This window comes from Zingiber officinale, chromosome 11A, assembly GCF_018446385.1.
Source record: "Zingiber officinale cultivar Zhangliang chromosome 11A, Zo_v1.1, whole genome shotgun sequence".
Taxonomy (NCBI): domain Eukaryota; kingdom Viridiplantae; phylum Streptophyta; class Magnoliopsida; order Zingiberales; family Zingiberaceae; genus Zingiber; species Zingiber officinale.
Window position 1 is genome coordinate 65512147 of NC_056006.1, and position 21206 is coordinate 65533352.

General features: G+C 39.3%; 2 protein-coding genes across 2 annotated transcripts; one reads left to right on the forward strand and one right to left on the reverse strand.

The window, feature by feature from the left end:
• Positions 1-6724: 6724 nt before the first annotated feature.
• Positions 6725-8147, reverse strand: LOC122031994 (adenylate isopentenyltransferase-like). Its single transcript, XM_042591236.1, has one exon. The coding sequence runs from the start codon at positions 8002-8004 to the stop codon at positions 6901-6903; it is 1104 nt and encodes a 367-aa protein (XP_042447170.1). The 5' UTR covers positions 8005-8147; the 3' UTR covers positions 6725-6900.
• A 1649-nt stretch (positions 8148-9796) lies between these two features.
• LOC122031425 (mavicyanin-like) lies at positions 9797-10499 on the forward strand. The gene is made up of 2 exons (XM_042590544.1): positions 9797-9953; positions 10120-10499. The coding sequence occupies exons 1-2, from the start codon at positions 9797-9799 to the stop codon at positions 10497-10499; spliced, it is 537 nt and encodes a 178-aa protein (XP_042446478.1).
• Positions 10500-21206: the final 10707 nt, after the last annotated feature.

The following is a 21206-nucleotide window of genomic DNA, read 5'->3' on the forward strand; positions in this document are numbered from 1 at the left end:
AGGGGGGGTGTGAATAGACGACCCCAAATTCACGTTTCTTCCTACAATTTGAGTTAGCGCAGCGGAAATAAAAGATAGAAACGAAAATGGAGAAGATCAAACCTCAAACGCGACGATATAACGAGGTTCGGAGATGATACTCCTACTCCTCGGCGTGTCCGTAAGGTGGACGAATCCTATCAATCCGTCGGTGGATGAGACCCCGGAAAACCGGCTAATAAAAACTCCTTCTGGGTGGAGAAACCTCGCCACAATCTCTCTTGCAACAGCAAGATCAGCGAACAATATGAATGTAAAAACACTAGTTTGCTTTCCTTCTTGTCGACTGTTGATGAAGCAACAACTTCACGCCAACAACAGCAACAACTGATCAGTTGGAGTCCAGCCGAGGGAAGCTCACACGAAGCTTCAGTAATGGAGAGCTTAGCAAAGCTCTGATCGCAAGGAACAAGAAGCAGCAAGCAGCAGCAAGCCCTACTGTAGAGGCCCTTGATTTATATGAACCTGCGAAGAAGAAGAAGAAGAAAGAAGAAATCTAGTCGTTGTGTCTCAACGGCTAGACCTGGACCGATCAGGCTCCACCCTGATCGGTCCAGGATGGATCTGATCGGTCAAGGGACCGATCAGGCCCTAGGCTGATCGGTCCCCAGACCGATCCCAACTCTCACAGAGAGTTGGTTGTGATCCCTGATCGGTCTGTGGACCGATTAGGCCCTAGGCTGATTGGTCCCCAGACCGATCCCAACTCTCACAGAGAGTTGGTTGCCAGAGCCCTGATCGGTCTGTGGACCGATCAGGCCATTCCTTCTCCCAATCTGTTTGATTATTAATCGGTCACCAGATCGATCAGATGACCCAGTGTATCACTGGATCGGTCAGCAGACCGATCCAATTTCCCAGCCTTAAACCCTAACGTCTTCCTAGTCTAGAGAACGAGCTACCAAGCCCTCTCTGACCTAGTCCGGAGAATGAGCTACCGAGCCCTCTCCGACTCCATCTAGTCCAGAGAACGAGCTACCGAGCCCTCTCTGACCCAGTCCGGAGAACGAGCTACCGAGCCCTCTCCGACTCCATCCAGTCCAGAGAACGAGCTACCGAGCCATCTCCGACTTCCACGTCCGGTCCAGAGAACGAGCTACCGAGCCCTCTCTGACCTAGTCCGGAGAACGAGCTACCGAGCCCTCTCCGACTTCGTCCGGTCCAGAGAACGAGCTACCGAGCCCTCTCTGACCTAGTCCGAAGAACGAGCTACCGAGCCCTCTCCGACTCCATCCAGTCCAGAGAACGAGCTACCGAGCCCTCTCTGACCTAGTCCGGAGAACGAGCTACCGAGCCCTCTCCGACTCCATCCAGTCCAGAGAACGAGCTACCGAGCCCTCTCCGACCTCCCATGCCAAGCTTCCATACTTGGACTTTTCCCCGTGCCAAGCTCCCTGCTTGGACTTTTCCCGTGTCAAGCTCCCTGCTTGGACTTTTCCGTGCCAAGTCTCCATACTTGGACTTTTCCCGTGCCAAGCTCCCTGCTTGGACCTTTCCGTGCCAAGTCTCCATACTTGGACTTTTCCCGAATCAGGTCAACTCAAGTCGGGTCAACCAGGTCAACCTTGACCAAAGGTTGCACCCACAATCCCCCAAGTTCCTATTCTTGTCAAACATCAAAATACAACTTCTCTATTCTTGTCAAACATCAAAATATACCTCGAGTCAGATCAACTTGAGTCGGGTCACCCAGGTCAACCTTGACCTAAGGTTGCACCAACAATGTCATCCTGCAAAGTGTCGTCGCCCCACTTTTAGCAAGTGGTCAGCTATCAACGGATTTGTCGTGTCTTTACCGCGAGCCGTTTGCTGCAGAGTAGATAGATCCTTATGGTGGATCTATGTACCCTCTTGGGCTTTTTGGCAAAGCCCTAGCCATCAACAGATTTGGTGTTGTCCTTACCGCGAGTCGTTTGTTGCGGACTAGATAGGTCATTATGGTGGACCTATTCACCCTCTGGGGCTTTTTGGCAAAACCCCAGCCATCAACGGTTTTGGTGTTGTCTTTACCGCGAGCCGTTTGCTACGGACTAGATAGATCATTATGATGGATCTATTCACCATCCTCACCCAAGCCTCACCCCCACAATAACCAAAATACACCCATACCACCCTCACTCTCATTTCCCCTCTCTATACAGCTCCCTACATGGCCAAGGTGACATCACTCACACACATACATTATTGGCCTCACCTCACATCCTCACTCTGTGAGGCCCCCACTGACTACATCTCCCTCTGTGAAGTGAAGAACGTCACGTGCTGGAGAATGGAACATCAAGGTGAGCTCCAAGTGGTGAAAGGTAAGAGCTTAAAACATCAAGTGGGCTCCATGTGGTCAATCTTCTAGTGGCATCCATCATGTGGTTGAGAATGGAACTTTGAACCATGTGGTCAATCTTGAAGAGAGGAGCTCGGAACCATGTGTCAATCTTCAGTGGAGGTTCAACCTTCATGTGGTGGAGAATGAAACATCAAGTGAGCTCCAAGTGGTGGGGAAGAGGAGCTTGCAACCGTCCAGTGGTGGAGAGGAGGAGCTTGCAACGTTGAAGCTCAGAATTGCTTGAATTTTTTTTTTTCCTTCATCTTTTTTTTTTCCTCCTTTTCCTTTTTTTTCTCCCTTTTTTTCCCTTTTTTTTTTCCTTCCTCACAAAAACAACAACAAGCAGTACAATACTAGCAAGACAGTATAAAACCAAAAGTAAGATAAAGAAAACAAAAAACCAAAACAAAATTCTCCTTCACTCCACCCGCTGGTGCAGCTCCCCTAGGACCTCCCTCCAAGTGTGGCAAACATCAAGGTGGCTGATAGAGCACAATATCCGAGTGAATATCCAAGGAGCGGTAGACATGGGTTTGGATCCTTCTGAAAACATCCTCCCCAATAAACGACTCCCCCTCAAATCGCAACCGGTTGCGGGCCTGCCAAACATAATGTATCATCGCAGCCATAGCAGCGTGGCGCGCTCGCATCAGTATCCCCGTCCCCCGGTAGCGTCGCACGAACACCCGCAACATTCGTCGATGCTTAGTCATCTCATGTGTCATGTGTAGCCAATCCCTGATACGGTCCCATATCCATCGTATCTGTGGGCATCCGAAAAATAGATGATCCTGCGTCTCCTCCTCCGAGCCACAGAATAAGCAGAGTCTGTCAGCCTCCCTAAGGTACTCCAATCGATCCCTGGTAAGTAACCTACGATGTGCAAGTAACCATAGGGTGAAGCTGTGGCTGGGCTGGATATGTTTCCTCCATACTGTCTGTGCCCATGGTGCACTGACTCAAGTATCGCGGAAGAAAACATATTCCTGATTGGACGATCGGGAGAGAATACGAGTACCTCAAATAGAGCATCAGGTCTTGACTTTTTTCTTTAATATTCGAGTTTGTCTCCGACGATACGCAGAAGAAAACCCTAACACCAACAAACTCCTTTCGGGCTCCAATCATGTAGAAGAAGACGGATTTGACTTTGGTGTGCTTTACCCATTCACCAAGTGTTACCGTTAATGATAAATTTGACTTTGGATGCTTTCTCCATTCTTCTTCATTAAAGCAGCTATCATCATTAATGATAAATTTGCTTTATTAACGATGGATTTGGCCTTTCCTGCTTTGCTCACGCCGCTGACAATTGCCGCGTGCTTCTAACATTTCATTTCCATTATATAATCAGACGGCTACAGTAGTCAAGCACAGTCCAACACTTAATCTACAGTAGATCAAGCCTACGATCCCATGGATTCCAATGAATGACAGTCATTCCGCATCTTTCTTTATTCCAAAGACAACAAAAAGAGGCCGACGACGGCTGCGAAAACTCCGAGTGCCAAGGTAGTGGATGCCGCCGGGTCGCTGTCAAGGTTGTTGTCCAGTTGTTGCTTCCTCTTCACTTGTTTTGTCTCCATATCGCTGTGGACTTTCTATGTGCGCAAAGACGGATTTTTGTTAAGGGTTGTAGTGGGCTGTAGCCCACCTCAAATATATGATTAATTATCAATAGCTACCCGTCAGGGCCCACATCTAAGCGTTGAAATGAACACCAACCCTTTCCTTACGTTACCCTGCTCATTAAATAACATCAAATTAAATGGAAACAAAACAAGTCACACAATAAATTATGAAAAAAAAGAAATCATAAACACCTTTGTGTTTTTTTTCACCGAATCAATAAACACTAAATGTCCTTTTAAATCATTCCTTACACAAAAAAAAAAAAAAAAAAAAAAAAAAAAAATATCGACCGTCTAACCGATTTAAATCATATAAAAAATTTATTAAAAATGATTTAAAAAATATAGTTTGAATGGATGAATTTGTTTGGTAGATCAGCATCCAATCATCAAGAATAATGAGCTTTCTAATTAATTAATTATATATGTCGAATTTGACGTGACGTTGATGTGATGTGTCAAAGCACGAATAATTATGAAAAAAAAGAAATCATAAACACCTTTGTGTTTTTTTTCACCGAATCAATAAACACTAAATGTCCTTTTAAATCATTCCTTACACAAAAAAAAAAAAAAAAAAAAAAAAAAAACTATCGACCGTCTAACCGATTTAAATCATATAAAAAATTTATTAAAAATGATTTAAAAAATATAGTTTGAATGGATGAATTTGTTTGGTAGATCAGCATCCAATCATCAAGAATAATGAGCTTTCTAATTAATTAATTATATATGTCGAATTTGACGTGACGTTGATGTGATGTGTCAAAGCACGAATAGATGCAACCGAGTATGCCTACGTATATGCTAGTGAGTCCGTCACATTTCTCTATCCTCTATCTCGATATTAATATTATACCAAGATTTCATCTAATGTATAATCGTTAAGAATATAGATGTACATTTTATTATAGATGAAGTTTATATTTTCAAACTCTGGTATGGCATAATAACTAACTGATTTATTATCTCATCGTCAAAAAAATTTAAATTGATCTCATATCTGGGAAATCTTGGACCTATGATATCTATTGGTACTACTTTTACGGAAAAATCTTACAACTTGAAATGTCAAAAAATATTAAGTATTGAATTTTAAAAATAAAATATATAATAATAAATAGATAAATTAAATCGTCGAACACGGTGAGAATGCAAAATTAAAATTTGATTTGATTCAAACTAAATCCAATGAGTAGATATAGAAATAAGAATTACATTAATTCAAATAAAAATTGATTTGAAATTTATTTGGCTAAGTTACGATTGAATCAACTTTAAAGTTTAAATAAGTTTCATCATTTAAAATGAATTAAAGTATTTTTAAACAAACTTTCCTTTTTTCCTTCTTATGCATGCAGCAGTCCTCACTATGTCATGCTTTTGTTCATTACTCTTTTTTATTTTTTATCTTTCTCTTCTTCCTCGTTTCCTACTTTTCCTTCTCTTCTCCAACTATAGTAGCAATTTTTTTCTATTCTCTTCTCGAGCATGAGAGCTTTCTTTTTCTCCTTTCTCTTTTCCAATAAGTAAGAAATGTAACATCAATAGTTGTTCTTTTTCAATAATAAAAGCAACCCTCGTATCTTCTTCATTTTCTCGTATTTTCTTGAATTTTGTTGGCATTGTAAAAATAATCCTATTTTGTCTTACTTTACTTTTTTGTGTCGTTGTCGAGCTCACCGAAGTTAATCAAGATTGCTAACAAGGAAGATAAAAATCTCCTTTTTTGTTTCTTTGTCTCTATCTTTTTTTTTTTATCTTTTTTTCTCCAAAACAACTCTTTTCCTTTTGTTTTTTCTAACGAGCTATTTTTTACAAGCAGCTCTTTTTTTTCTTTTGTCCAATCACAACAACAACAACAACAAAAGGAGTGAGTCATTCTTTTCTTCTTTCATATTTCGTTAATTAAAGATTTTATTTCACTAATTAGAATGTATGTCTCATGGGTAGGAGTATTAAATATGATGAGAAAGTGAAAATTATAAATAATTTTTTTTTTTTTTTTTTTTTTTTTTGACTTTAAAGCATATATAAACTTTAGATATCGATAAATTATTGTTTAAACTAGAATTATGGTTAAGGTCGGGATTTTTAAATTTAAATTCATTTTCTATCATTTAAATTAGAAATTTAGACTTTGGATTGTGAAAATAGGTCAATACTGTTTGAAATTTTTAAAAAATTCATCTTATATTTTAAAGTATTTTTAAGTTTTTAAAATTAAATAATTTAATTTAATATTATATTAATTTTTTAAAAATTAAAAATCTTAGCTATGTCAGTGGCTGCATGAGTGCAAGTAGTTCTCCAAGTCCGAATCTGTTCTACTCGGTGCTGTCTTATTTGGTTTTTTTTTTTTTGTTCCAGTGGCAGAAATACAACGTAACGTTGGCCCCTCGTTATCGCCGGCCACCAAGAGATGGTGTTCGAGAATTCTTAACGTTTTTGGCAACGTCCTCGCTCGAGTTCCCACAAACAGTGTCATTGAGATGATGTCAATTGGGTATTATTATTCCATTGCTAAACCACATCCTTCCAACAAGTATGTCTGAATCCGATAGAGCTTCCCTCTATCCGATCGAACAGCTTTTGTGCATGAACATAACATCCGTCAACGGGCCAACATGACTCCTGTCAAATCAGTGTTGAGTTTAAAAAAAAAAAAATTGAAATAGATGAAGTAGAATAGTGTCAGCAGCTTCCTTTTACCATGGCTTGTGATGCCCTATTTATATAAAATAATGAATGTAATCACACTTAATTAGTCGGAGAATTCATAAACCCCAATATATGATTCAAATTGTAAACAAACAATGATGATTCAGATTATTTGTTTACCCCAATGGTTCAATTAATCTAAATTACTAATTAAGTAAACAAACAAACTTAATTATCACAATATAACTAGTGTTCGTTGAGAAGCCAAATTAAACTCAATGATGATTCAAATTGTAAATGCGTGTAGCTGGGCGTCGTGTTCAGGAAATGCTCCACCGCTGCGACACCGGGCCCTGCCACGTCCCTCTCCCACGCGGCCTCTGATTCCGCCACGGACCCCACTAATCGAGCTGCCACCGCTGCTGTAGCGTCGAGCTTCTGCAGCGGCCACCCCATCCACCTCAGTCGCTCCATCTTCCGCACTTGCTCCTTCGCGAGTCGCCGCGTGTTTGCCTTGATGGCCTCGACGGCCGCCTCGTACGCCGCCACCGTCCCCTGACTCTTCCCCCGGAAGTACTCCCGGAACTCAGCCACCCCGATCGCCTTGCTTAGCCCCGGATGCCTCGACTCGCCTTTCTCCGCCGCCGCCTCTTCGACCAAGTACCGACCCAGCTCCTCCACCATTCCTCCCGCCACCATCTCGCCCACACGCTGGTCGAGCTGCTCTTCCAGCTCGGCGCCGTCCACGTTTACCCACAGAAAGCAGCAACGGTACCGCAGCGCCGCCTCCCTTCCCGTCCGCTTCCCCCAGGCCGCCTCGAACGGGCTCCGCCTCGGGTCAAAGCTCCCAGCCAAGGCCGCATGGATGAAGGAGTTCGACCCGCCGGTCACCACCGGAAGTAGGCCGCGGTCAGCGATACCGGCGATGGCCCCCGCCGCCAACTCCCGGTAAGCTGCGGGCGCGAGCTCGCCTTCCTCTGGGTCGAGCTCCCCCAGCAAATGGTGCGCCACGCCGCGTCGCTCATCCACGGGCATCTTGTTAGTCGCGACGTCGAGTCCCCGGTAGACCTGAATCTTATCAGAGTTCACCACCTCGCCGGCGAACTCGATGGCCAGCTCCACAGCTAGTTTCGACTTCCCCGTGCCGGTAGCACCCATGACCACCACCACGCTCTCCTCCGTCCTATCACTGTTGCCTCCAACACAGTGACGTCCGGGGCGACAAGAGCTCCGGCGCACGACGAGGTGACGGCCGGGGCAGCTGCTCGGCGGCGGCACGACAGGAAGAGCACGACGACAGAGTGGAGAGGCCCAGCGAACGCTGACAGCTCCGTGGAGTATAATTCTCATATATCAACAAAAAGAAGCAGCTTGAGCTGTTAAGAAGAGCGATCGAGGAATGGAAGGAAGAAGAGAAGTGGCGTAACCACTACTTAATTTCCTTCAAAGTTCAAACCATGTGACCTTGAGCTTAGATTCGAATCGATCGCTAAAATAGTCACCTACAAATAAATATAAAATAATAAATTTAATATAGAGCTTCGATCCTTCCTTTAATTAATTTAATCATTGCCTTATTTATTTGGTATGTCATATAATAATAATATAGAGCTGCAGGAGATCATTCAGCGCAGCCAACTGATCAGTTCAGCATGCATGGTTCAGATTGATCTGGACCAAATTGTATCCAGATCAAACGCAGCTGGTCTGATCTGAGTCTATGCCAATCTATATATATATATATATATGCTCCACTGGGCATATGAAAAGACTCAATCGATCGATCGAGCTGATCAATCTGTTCACTAGCGTCCTCATCTCGCAATTGGTTGTCAATGTTAAAATATATGTATTATATGATGATGGGAAGGACATTCGTGATGGTTACAAAAATAATATCCTTTTTGGAAATGGAGTGAAGTGTAGAATCATTGATGGCTTGCTTGACCGATTAGAGGGTAGGAGGTAAATAACCAATTAATTTACATTATTTTTTTTTAACTTAAACACAAAAAATCAAAATAGTCAATTGTCCTAGTTCCTAGCTAGTGTTGTTTGTATCGTGAGTATGCAATAGAAATAGAGAAAATAATATTAATAATTCATTTGACACGATTTTAATATACCATGCACATTCATAATCTACCATCTAATACTTATCGGGTTCCAATAGAATTAATATTTCCCTTGGTAAGAGATAGGGATAAATCTCTTCACCATCCCACTTGGGATATTTTACAGTTAATTTACTACTCTCAATAAGAACAAATTAAAGTGCTAAGAGTTGAGCCTTCAAACTTAATTATTCAAGCCCTTATAAAAATTTAATTTATTAGCATCTATTAGAGAAAATTTTAAAATGTTTTCATGCAACTCTAAACAGACTAAGTCTTGTAAGGCTCATATAATAACTTATACATGTGTCTGATATTTATAAACTGAGATTATAAATTTTTTATAAACAATATTCACGAGAAATCCTTGTGAATTATATTTATCAATAAAGGGAAATTGCTCGGTTTTTCTTTCTGTAAAAGCATAAACACGCACAACAAAGACCAGTACTACTGATCATGCAAACCTATAAATCTTTTTTTTTTTAAGGCTAGCACCCAACCACCAAATGACTAAATTATAATAAAATAACAATTTTAAATATGCATCCAAATAACTAATTGATCTAATAATTTAAAGTATATGTACCTTCTTCTTTTATATATATAGAGAGGGGGATATTTTGACAACAAATTTTTTTTTTTTGAAAAAGGTACTTAATTTCATGTTAATCAAATTGTGGAAAATAGAGACATTTTAATTTAAAGTCTACTGCATTTTGATAAGCCCCTCCATGGCAACTACATACCTTTGGAAGCACAGGAGTGGTCATGATTCATGAATTCGTGAATTCGAACCCAAGAAATCCAGCCATCCATCGAGCTCAATGGACGCTCGATAGCCATGCATGCAACTCGATCACGAGAAAAATGCATGGCAGGTTTCCATGTGGCCGTGCCTCCCTATATATATAGTGAGAGGGTCCAGTAGAAAGAGAACAGAGTTGGTGAAGAACGACCAATATATAAGAAGACGTTTGTTGTCACCGTCGTGGTGTTTGTCTCCTTCTTAGGGTTTATGGCCATGCATGGGGAAGGTAGGGTTTCTGATGGCTGTGTTTGTGTGCGTTTTGTGCGTGTCCGAGGCATCGGTTTACCAAGTTGGAGATGAGCAAGGGTGGGAGCAGTACGTCAACTACACTGAGTGGATTGCTTCCAAGACTCTCCATGTAGGAGACACTATCGGTATTATATGATCATGATCGATTGCTTTTATATAAATGATTGATGATTTCTTCCTCGATCCATTCTCTTTTTTCTAATTATATTTGGGTGTCGTCGATCGATTTCATGAATTATATTCTGATGTTTCTAGCTACCTAGCTTATCGTTTTTGTTCTTGTTTGATCAGTATTCGAGTATGACAAGGAGCGGATGAATGGGATGGTGGTGAGCCTGGATGATTTCCACAGCTCCTGCAGACCGATCCGTATCTACCAAACAGGTTTGGACAAGTTCATCTCGGTGAAGAGGGCACACCTCTACTTCATCTGTGGCTTCCCCGACCACTGCCTCCACGGCCAAAAGGTCGACATCCGGATCCTCGAGAGTCCGGCTCTGCTGCCCCAGACCACCACCCAGTCTTCCAGGGATACTCAGACTCAGCCTCTATCATCCAACTCCTCTCCGTCACCCCAGTCGGGACAGTGTGAAACAAAAATAGTTGTACAACAAGTTCCTGCTGACCCAAGATCTAGAACCAAACTTGTGAAGGAAACAACCAAGAAATAGAGAGCATAACAAAGAAACGTACAACAAGCAGAGGAATTTTACTAATGTGAAAAACTCTAAAAAAACCCCTACCTCTTGAATTACACCCATGAAGCATAAAAAGAGAACAAGTCTACCTTGAAAAACTAAGTACATTTTATGAAAAGAGAGTCTAATAATATCTGCTACCTAATTGATAGCTAATAATAATCATTTCTAATAAAAATCAGTTTTAATAACTTAACACTCCAAACCAATCCAAGTCTTTTGCAGAAAGACTCAAATGCAGCTCTCGGAAGTATCTTTGTGAAGATATCAGCAATATTCTCTTGACTCCGTACTTCTAATGGTGAAATTGTTCCGTCAAGAACCTTTTCTCGAATAAAGGGATGCTCCAACTCGATATGTTTTGTTCTCGCATGACATACGGGATTCGTTGTCAGCTTGATAGCACTCTGGTTATCCCCGAAGATCACAGTTGGCTTGACAATGGATAAATGCAAGTCTTCAATGAGTCTCTGAAGCCAAACACCTTCTTGTGTAGCAAGAGCAACCACTTTGTATTCAGCCTCAATAGTTGAGAGAGAAACAAAAACTTGTTTTTTTACTGCACCAAGAAACTGCAGTACCACCACAAAAGAAAACATAGCCCGAAGTAGACCTTCGATCATCCAAGTCACCTCCAAAATCTGCATCTGTATACCCAATCAATGAAAATTCAGCATTCTTCTTAAAGAGAAGTCCCATATCTTAAGTTGCATTTACATACTTTAGAATCTTCTTTGCAGCTTCTAAGTGACCCTTCCTTGGAGAAGAAAGAAATCTGCTGATAAGTCCAACAGAAAAGGAGATATCCGGCCTTGTAATGGTTAGATACAAGAGACTACCAACAAGTGCACGATATGGCCGAGCATCTAGGAGAAGAGAACTTTCTTCACGTCTGAGTTTTGTTTCTAAATCAAGCGGGGTCATTCTAGTTTTACTTTTCTTCTAACCAAACCTCTCAACCAACTTCATGGCATAACCTTTTTGAGACACAAAAATACCATCTTCTCTATTTTCCACTTCTAGGCCAAGAAGGTGACGAAGTTCTCCCAAACTTTTCATGTCAAAGCGAACAGAGAGTTCATCTTGTAGCTTCTCAATCTCTCTTTCATTGTTTCCAGTTATTACTATGTCATCTACATATAAAAGAACAACCACATGCAAGTCTCCTTTACATTTAACAAACAAGCTAGAATCTGAGTTAGAAGCTTCGTACCCACAGAAATGGAGATATTGAGAAATTTTTCCTTACCAGGCCCTTGGAGCTTGCTTTAAACCGTAAAGAGTCTTCTTAAGCTTGCAGACATAATTGGAATGATCGCTAAAAAAATACCCGGGTGGTTGCTCTATATAGATGTCTCGATCGAGCTCTCCATACAAAAAAAGCATTCCTCACATCGAGCTGCCACAACTCCCAGTTATAAGAGGCTGACATGGCTAATATAATTCGAATAGAAATCATTTTAGCCACTGGACTAAAAGTTTCTTCATTGTCCTCTCCATATTTCTGAGAGAAACCCCTAGCAACTAGCCTTGCTTTGAACCTGTCGATACTGCCATCAACCTTTCTTTTAACTCGAAACACTCATTTACATGAGATAGGTCCCACATTTTCAGGCTTTGGAACCAACATCCAAGTTTGATTTTTTTTAGAGCATCTATTTCTTCATCCATAGCACACTTCCACTCTTCAATTTCTTTGGCTTCTTCATAGCATGATGGCTCATCATCATCAACAGGGCCTGCAAAGAAGCAAGAATAGGTACTAATAAAGTTCTCATCTCTATAGCGAGCTGGTTTGGTGATGTTCCTCCAAGGTCTTTGAGAATTTTCAACATCAATAATTTCTTCTTCCTGTTGTGCTTGAGATTGATTTGAACTCCCCCTTTCACTTTGCTCCTCTTTAAGTTCTTCTTGTTGATGATGAGATTGAGATCGATTCAAGACCTCTTTTCCTTGTTGTCCCTCCTGGGACGATGAAGAAGAACTAAAAATATTGTTTATTGAACATGAAAGATTTATTGATTTATGCTCAAAACTTTTAGAATCTCCATTTACAGGTGCAACTCCATAATACCATGAAACTTCATCAAACACGACATCTCTTGAAACTACAAATCGATGACTTGTAGGATCCAAGAACTTCCAGCCCTTTTCCCTTTCATCATATCCAACAAAGATGCATTTCCTTGCCTTTGCATCTAATTTACTCCTTTTAGATTCTGGTACATGGACGTAGCAAATGGAATCAAACACCCTCATATGCTTGACATTTGGCTTCTTCCCAAACATGAGCTCGTAAGGAGACTTCTTGTTTGTTGGAGACTGAGGCAATCTGTTGATAACATTTGCTGCACACATCATTCCTTCTACCCAAAAGGCCTTGGACAAATTCTTTGCATGCAACCAACTCTTGCAAGTCTCAGTGAGATGTCGAATCTTTCGCTCAGCCGCTCCATTTTGCTGAGGAGTTTCAGCACAAGAAAGCTCTCTTTTGATGTCATTTTCACAACAAAAAGATGAGAACTCATTTGAAGTGAACTCTCCTCTGCTATCTATCCTTAATTGTTTTATCTTGGTACAAAGTTCAGCTTCAACTATCTTTTTGAATTGCAAGAATCTATTCATAACTTCAAACTTTCGCTTGACAAAATAGACCCAAGTAAATCTCATAAAGTCATCAATAAAGATTAGCATGTAAGAATAACTAGAAAGGAAGGAGTCTTTGTTGGACCCATTAAGTCACTGTGAATGAGTTGAAGAAGACCCTCACACTTTGATATTGATCTTTCGAAAGGAAGTCGATGTGCCTTCCCATACTGACATCCTTCACATATATGACCTTCGCTGAAGTTATTTAATTGAGGCAGCCCATCAACTAATTTCATCTTCACCATAGCCTTTAATTTCTCCATGTTGACATGCCCAAGTCTAGCATGCGAAATAGCGAGATTATCATTGCTACTCATCTTTTCCACATACAAATTTGAAGTAGACAAAACAAATAAATCATTTACTCTCTTGCTAGTGTGAACCACATCAGCTTTCAACTCCTTGATATTCCAAAGAAACTTCACATCATGGGGTCCGAATAGCACGAAATGTCCAACATTAACAGCATTTGCCACTGAAAACAGATTCTTACACATGCCTGGAACATGGTACACATTTCAAGCATTATCGAGTCCTGGTGCTTCCCATTTATGATCACCGTGCCTTGATTTTTCACTTGGTGGACTGTATTATCAGCTATAACAATAGCTTGGCGACCACTGTATTGTTGAATGTTGGAGAATTTTCGGTCGTCCCCAATGAGATGATGCCCACAGCCTGAGTCAACAATCCAATCCTTGTCAAAATTGATTGAGTTCATAGCATCCATAGTCTTATTTTCAGCCATAAAGCATTTTCCCCAATCTTCTTCGTCTTCAATTAGTTCAGTACCAGCCACATTACCTTCCTTTAGCTTTACCCAACAATTCTCCTTTATATGACCAATTTTTCCACACCGATAACACTTGATGCTTTTCCTACCAGATTGATTTAGAGAATAATATTTTTCAGTGTCAAAATTTGAATCCTTGTTATTTTCCACCCCCCCCCCCCTATAATCCTTCTTCCTTGATACAAGAGCAGCTCCTTCTAATTCCTTCAAAAAGACTTCAGCCATTTGCTTGGCCAAGGATTCTTGGGATGATAATAGGCTCTCTAGTTCCTCCAAGGATGGTTGTTGAGCCCAACCTTGGACTGATGTTATGAATGGAATGTATTATGGTCTTAGTCCATGAATAATATTTCTTCGAATTCAAGCTTCTGAGATAGCTTCCTCTGGATTTAACAAGGAAATCTCCGAATAAAGATTCTTAACTTTCAAGAAGTACTCTGAGATTGACAGATTACCTTGAGTAGCTTTTGTCAAATCATTTTCCAAGTGTTGCAACCGAGCCTCATCCTTCTTATTGAACAACTTATCAAATGTCTTCCATATCTCATGAGCAGATTTGCATCTTACTATATGATCAAAAGGCTAGGTATGATTGATCTCTTCAAGACAAACTCGGCCTTTGCATTTAACTGCTTCCATTTCTTGAGATTGTTCGATTTATCAGCCGTGGTTTCTGGACATGTGGTATTGTTTCCATTTACAATATCCCACAGATCTTCTCCAACAAGATATGACTCCATACAACTCCTCCAAACCTTGTAATTTGACTGGTTCAGGAACTCAATACCAAGCCCACCAACACGACCACTTAGATCCATTTGAGGCACCGGCTGAATCCTTCACCAAGGGTTGTTAACACACGAAAATTACGAATCGCTATGACCCTTATGGCTCTGATACCATGTGAAACAAAAATAGTTGTACAGCAAGTTCCTGCTAGCCCAAGATCTAGAACCAAACTTGTGAAGGAAACAACCAAGAAACAGAGAACATAACAAAGAAATGTACAGCAAGCAGAGGAATTTTACTATTGTGAAAAACTCTAAAAAAAACCCCACCTCTTGAATTACACCCATGAAACATAAAAAGAGAACAAGTCTACCTTGAAAAACTAAGTACATTTTATGAAAAGAGAGTCTAATAATATCTGCTACATAATTGACAGCTAATAATAATCATTTCCAATAAAAATCAGCTTTAATAACTTAACAGGCAGTGGATGTAACACCCACGAAATTATAAGATAGGTACATGAATATTATTTTTCCTTAGAGCATAGAAATGAAAAGAATAAGAGAAAAGGGAAAATAAAAAACAAAAATATAGAATAAGAAGAGGTGAGGTCAAGGATTGAACCTTGAACCTCCCACAAATGATGGAGATAAATTGATGCATGATAACCACTAGGATAAGGAGTAATATTTGGATGGAAAGGAATGAAAAATTTAATTAAAGGTGAGAAGGAAATAAAAGAAAATTAAACAAAAGAGCAAGAGAAAACCAAGTGACTTACCTTCTTTTCCTCTTGGTTAAGAAAAGGAGCAAGCAAAAGAGGAATTGCCTACTTCCCTCCCTCTCTCAATTTTCGTGGGAATTAAAGGAATGATGGAGAAGAAGAGTTGAGGGAATAAATGAAGACATGTTTCATTGAACAAAGGAATAAATAGATTTGGGAGAAGAAAAACAAGAGAGTAAGTCCTTTTCTCTCTTCCTCCTTCTTCCTTCTTCATTCCTCACCGAACCAAGAACCTTTCCCTCTCCTCATTCTAATAGCTAAGTTAAGTTCTTCTCCAAGAAAACTAATTTCCGTGAAGAAGCCCTCAAGTCCTAGCCCTTCCAAGCAAAGGAAACAAAAGGAGGTACAAGAAGAAGAAGCTTTCCCTTCCTTGGCACTTAGGATACTTTTCTCCTTAAGAAAAAAATCACAAGCGAAAGGATGTAAGTTTCCCTCACCTGTGGTACAATAGATTTTGTGTGTTCTATGAAGATTCGGTTACATAAAAATCTAAGAAAACCTCATGAAGAATTTCGGCCAAGATAAGACCAAAGGAAGGACCTAGGGAATGTAAAGATCTAAATTTCAACATGCTCAATATGTTTCTTGTAATATGTATTTTATGGTAGGGATTTATTTCATGTTTCTATGCTAGAATGTTTAGTTAGAACTTAGATTCATGATCCTAGACTTTCGGCCAAGCATGAACAAAAGAATTAGGTAAGCTTAAGCCTCAAACTAAAACATGCTCCTTTGTTCTTATGATAGGTGCCCTATGATAATGGTATTGTTAACATTTTCTCCTACTTGTTATGTTGATTGGAACTTCATTTTCATGCTCATGAATATTCGGCCATGGTAGAACTAAGGGCCTAGGAGAGCTTTAACTTAAAACTAAGCATGCCATGATTTCCCTAAGATAAGATATGAAGTTATTATGATATGCCCATGATTGTATGTTGAGTTGAACTCTATTTCATGTCTATGAAGGTTCGGCCATGTTTAGATTTGAGGCCTCGGAGAGTTTAAAACAAGTCTAAGATGCTCATGACCTTCTTGATGAAATGATATGAAACTAACTTAATGTTCTTATGTTTGTTTTTTGCATGGAAATTTGGTTACATGCCCTACAACTTTCGGCCACACAAGGTTTTAAGACCTAGGAAGCTTAGAACCTAACTCAACTATGCTCATGTTGTTCCTTGAAATATTTGCTATGAAAGTTGTTTAAGGTTCTCATGCTTTTAGGACACTTGAACCCTAGCTTTAAGTTCTACAAGTTTCGGCCATATCATATTTAAGGGCCTAGGAAACTTAGAATCTAACTCAACTATGCTCATGTTGTTCCTTGAAATATTTGCTATGAAAGTTATTTAAGGTTCTCATGCTTTTAGGACACTTGAACCCTAGCTTTAAGTCCTACAAGTTTCGGCCATATCATGTTTAAGGGCCTAGGAAACTTAGAACCTAACTCAACTATGCTCATGTTGTTCCTTGAAATATTTGCTATGAAAGTTGTTTAAGGTTCTCATGCTTTTAGGACACTTGAACCCTAGCTTTAAGTCCTACAAGTTTCGGCCATATCATGTTTAAGGGTCTAGGAAACTTAGAACCTAATTCAACTATGCTCATGTTGTTCCTTGAAATATTTGCTATGAAAGTTGTTTAAGGTTCACAAGCTTGAATGATAATTTTTAACCCAATGTATGTTTGATAAGTTTCGGCCATGATAAGTTGTAAGCTTAAGAAACCTAGAACTCTACCTAAACTTGCTCATGGTGTTTTCTTGTGGTATAGGAAATGATACTTATTTAGGGTTCACATGTTGGTATGGAGTTTTTACCTAAAACCCAATCTATATGTTTCGGCCACTATATTTTAGCGTCGTCATCTATTTTCTGGCCTGCTTCTGTGGATTTCGGCATCGACGCCCTGTCTACTAATTTCAGCACCGATGTCCTGTGCTGTCGATTTCGGTGCCGACGTTCTTTTCTGCCGATTTTAGTGTTGACACCCTATGTTGCCAATTTCATCACTGATATCCTTTTCTACTAATTTCAGCACTGACGTCAATTTTTACAGATTATACAAATGTGTATCCTTACAGTTTGGTTATTCTGAGAATTATTCATTTTGTCATCATGTCTGGTCGTGCAGATGCTTCATGGAAATCTGATTCGTATATGTTTGAGCAGTTTTAACAGTTTCTTGCTTCACAGCCCTCTGCCATGTCAACTTCTTCTCATATAGGTTTGTCATCGTCTAGTATTTCAGATATATCTTCGTCCTTATAGATCTTGGACTCTAGTGTCTCCCATCATATATTATCCAATTTGTCATCTTTTATTTCTTTTTCTCCCAGTTCATATATATCTATTGTGACTGCAGATGGTACTCCTATGTCATTAGTAGGTATTTGTTCAATTGTTACATCTTCTTTATCTCTAACTAATGTTTATTATATTCTAAGTTTTACTCTAAATCTTATTTTTGTTAGTCAATTATATGAGTCTGGATACCTAGTTTCTTTTTCTTCATCCAATTGTTATGTTCAGGACCCGCGATCTCAGAGGCTAATTGGGACCGGTTATAGGCAAGGAAGACTCTATGTTTTAGATCAACTCAAAGTACCAGAAGTTGTAGCTTCAAGTGTGGATTATCATCTTTTCATTTGAGTCGTTCATCTTTTGATTTTTATTTGTGGCACTCCCGTTTAGGTCATGTTTTAGCATCTCATTTATAGTTTTTAGCTTCTACAGGAGTATTAGGACCTTTAAAAGGTTCTGATATTTCTGATTGTAGTGGTTATAAACTGGCCAAATTTTCTGCCTTCCATTTTCTAAAAGTCTTTCTTTTTCTTCTGCTCCATTTGATATTATCCATTCTGATGTGTGAGAACCCTCTCCTATTCCTACAAAAGGGAGTTCAAGGTATTATGTTTCCTTTATTGATGATTGTACTCGTTACTCTTGGGTTTATCTTATGAAACATAGGTCCAATTATCTTACAATTTTCAATAACTTTAGAGTTCTAGTGAAAACTCAACATTCTAGTGTTATAAAGTGTTTTCATTGTGATTTGGGGGATGAATACACTTCAAATCAATTTTCACATTTACTTACTTCTGATGGTACTATTTATCAAACTTCATGTATAGATACTCTTGAACAAAATGGCGTGGCTGAACGGAAATATAGACATGTTGTTGAAACAACCCGTTCATTTTTATTGTCTGCCAGTGTTTCTAGTGTCTTTTAGGGGGAAGCAATCCTTACTGTTGCTCATGTCATTAATAGAATTCCAACCTCACACAATTCAGGTTTGTTACCTTTTGAAAAATTGTATGGGTATGCTCCTGTATATTTCTCTTTGCGTGTTTTTGGTTGTACTTGCTTTGTCTTCGTCCACATGCAGAGCGTAATAAGTTAGCCTCTTGGTATGCTCTGTGTCTTTCTGGGTTATGGTGTTAGTCAAAAAGATATCGATGCTTTGATCCTATTAGTCAAAAATTATATGTCTCTCATCATGTTGTGTTTCTTGAACATATTCCATTCTTTTCTATTCCTACTAGTTCGCATAATATGACAAAGTTAGATCTACTTTGCATTGATCCTTTCAATACCGACACTAAGGAAGCTTCACCCACAGCTCCTACTGATAGCTCAACTGAATCTAGTACTTTGGTTCCCGAGATATCTGCTCCACATGCTCCTCCTTCTACCACCACCCAATCATTTCCTGCGATTGCGGATGATCTTTCTCTTCACCGTCATCAATCCACTCATGTTCGTAAGTCTACTAAACTACCAGATTTTGCTTACTCTTGTTATTCTCATTCTTTTACTTCATTTGTTGCATCTATTCATTGTCTTTCTGAGCTTGTATCCTATAGAAAAGCTGTTGGTAACCCACTTTGGCATAGTGTTATGGCTGAGGAACTAATTGCTTTGCATCAGAGTCATACATGGGATTTGGTCCCATTGTCACTAGGAAAGCATACCATTGGTTCTCGTTGGGTATATAAGATCAAAACTAAATCTGATGAATCTATCGAATGATAGAAAGCTTGTCTTGTTGCTAAAGGTTATTCTCAGGAGTATGACATGGATTATGAGGAAACATTTGCTCATATTGTAAAAAGGACGACTGTTCGTACTCTAATTGTTGTTGCTTCTGTTTGTCGATGAAGAATATCTCGGATGGATGTCAAGAATGCATTTCAAAATGGTGATCTTCATGAAGAAGTTTATATGACACCTCCTCCTGGTATTTCACACCAACTTGGTGAAGTTTGTAGGCTTCGTAAAGTGCTTTATGGTCTCAAACAAGCACCTCGTGCTTGGTTTGAGAAGTTCTCTACAATGATTACTTCGTTTGGTTTTCATCTTAGTAATCATGATTCAGCATTGTTTGTCAGATGTACGAGTGCAGGTTGTATTCTTTTATCATTATATGTTGATGACATGATTATTACTGGCGATGATTCTGACGGAATTGCTTCCTTGAAGTCTGAGTTGTCTCATTGTTTTGCTATGAAAGACTTGGATATACTACGTTACTTTTTGGGCAATGAGGTTGCTTATTCTCCGAAAGGTTATCTTTTATCTCAGTCAAAGTATATATCTGATATGTTTGAGCATGCTCATCTTACTGATAATAGGATTGTTGATACTCCTATTGAAACTAATGCTCGATATTCTCCATCTAATAGCTCACCTTTGCCATATCATAGTTTATACAAAACTATTGTTGGAAGCTTAGTTTATCTTATCGTGACTCGTCCAGATATTGCGTATGCTGTTCATATGGTTAGTCAATTTGTCGCTGCACTAACTACAGTTCATTAGGCTGCTGTTCTTCGTATTCTTAGGTATCTTCGGGACACTCAATTTTAAAGCCTTTTATTTTCTTCTACTTCATCTCTTGAGCTGTGTGCATACTCTGATGCGGATTGGGCTGGTGATCCTACGGATCACAAATCTACCATTGGCTTCTGCATTTTTCTCGGTGATTCCCTCATTTCTTGGAAGAGTAAAAAGCAAGATATTATTTCTAGATCTTCCACAGAAGCTGAGTATCGTGTCATGGCCTCAACTACTTGTGAGTTAGTTTGGTTGCGTTGGTTGCTTGCGGATATGAATATTTCTCTTCATCAACCTACTCCGTTATATTGTGATAATCAGAGTGTTATTCAAATTACGTGCAATTCAGTTTTTCATGAACGGACGAAACATATTGAAATTGATTGTCACATTACTCGTCACCATCTTCAGATTGACACCATTATATTATCTTTTATTCCTTCAAAGCTACAGATTGCTGATAGTTTACATCGTGAGTTTGAGGGGGATATTAGATTATATAATTTATATTATATAATCTATTAAAATTATTTGTTTATAACCTTGAGAGCAATTTAGTCTTTTACCTTTTCAGTTTAGGGTTTAAATTTAATCTTTTATCTTTTCAGTTTAGAGTTTAGATTTTTTTTCTTATAATTAACTATATAAAGGCCTTGTACTCTTTATTTTTTAATCAATTTTGAATTCGTGGTAACTTGAGTGATGTCCTAAGTATGTAATAAGCCAAGCAAGAACTAGTTTGTTTCTCGTTCAAAACTGTCGTGTGTTTGTTTCAGATTCAAATTTCTCTCCCAATTTTAGTTTTAGTTTGTCTTATTACTGATAAAATTCAAATATAAATTAGAAATTTAATATTTTTAATAAAAAGGAGACAATTTATT

What these genes read in the sequence shown, in the direction of transcription:
- LOC122031994 (XM_042591236.1), bottom strand. Translation starts at nt 8,004, where the DNA reads ATGAGAATTATACTCCACGGAGCTGTCAGCGTTCGCTGGGCCTCTCCA.
- LOC122031425 (XM_042590544.1), top strand. Translation starts at nt 9,797, where the DNA reads ATGGGGAAGGTAGGGTTTCTGATGGCTGTGTTTGTGTGCGTTTTGTGC. An exon ending in CCATGTAGGAGACACTATCG is followed by an intron (nt 9,954 to 10,119) that starts GTATTATATGAT and finishes TTGTTTGATCAG; the next exon opens with TATTCGAGTATGACAAGGAG.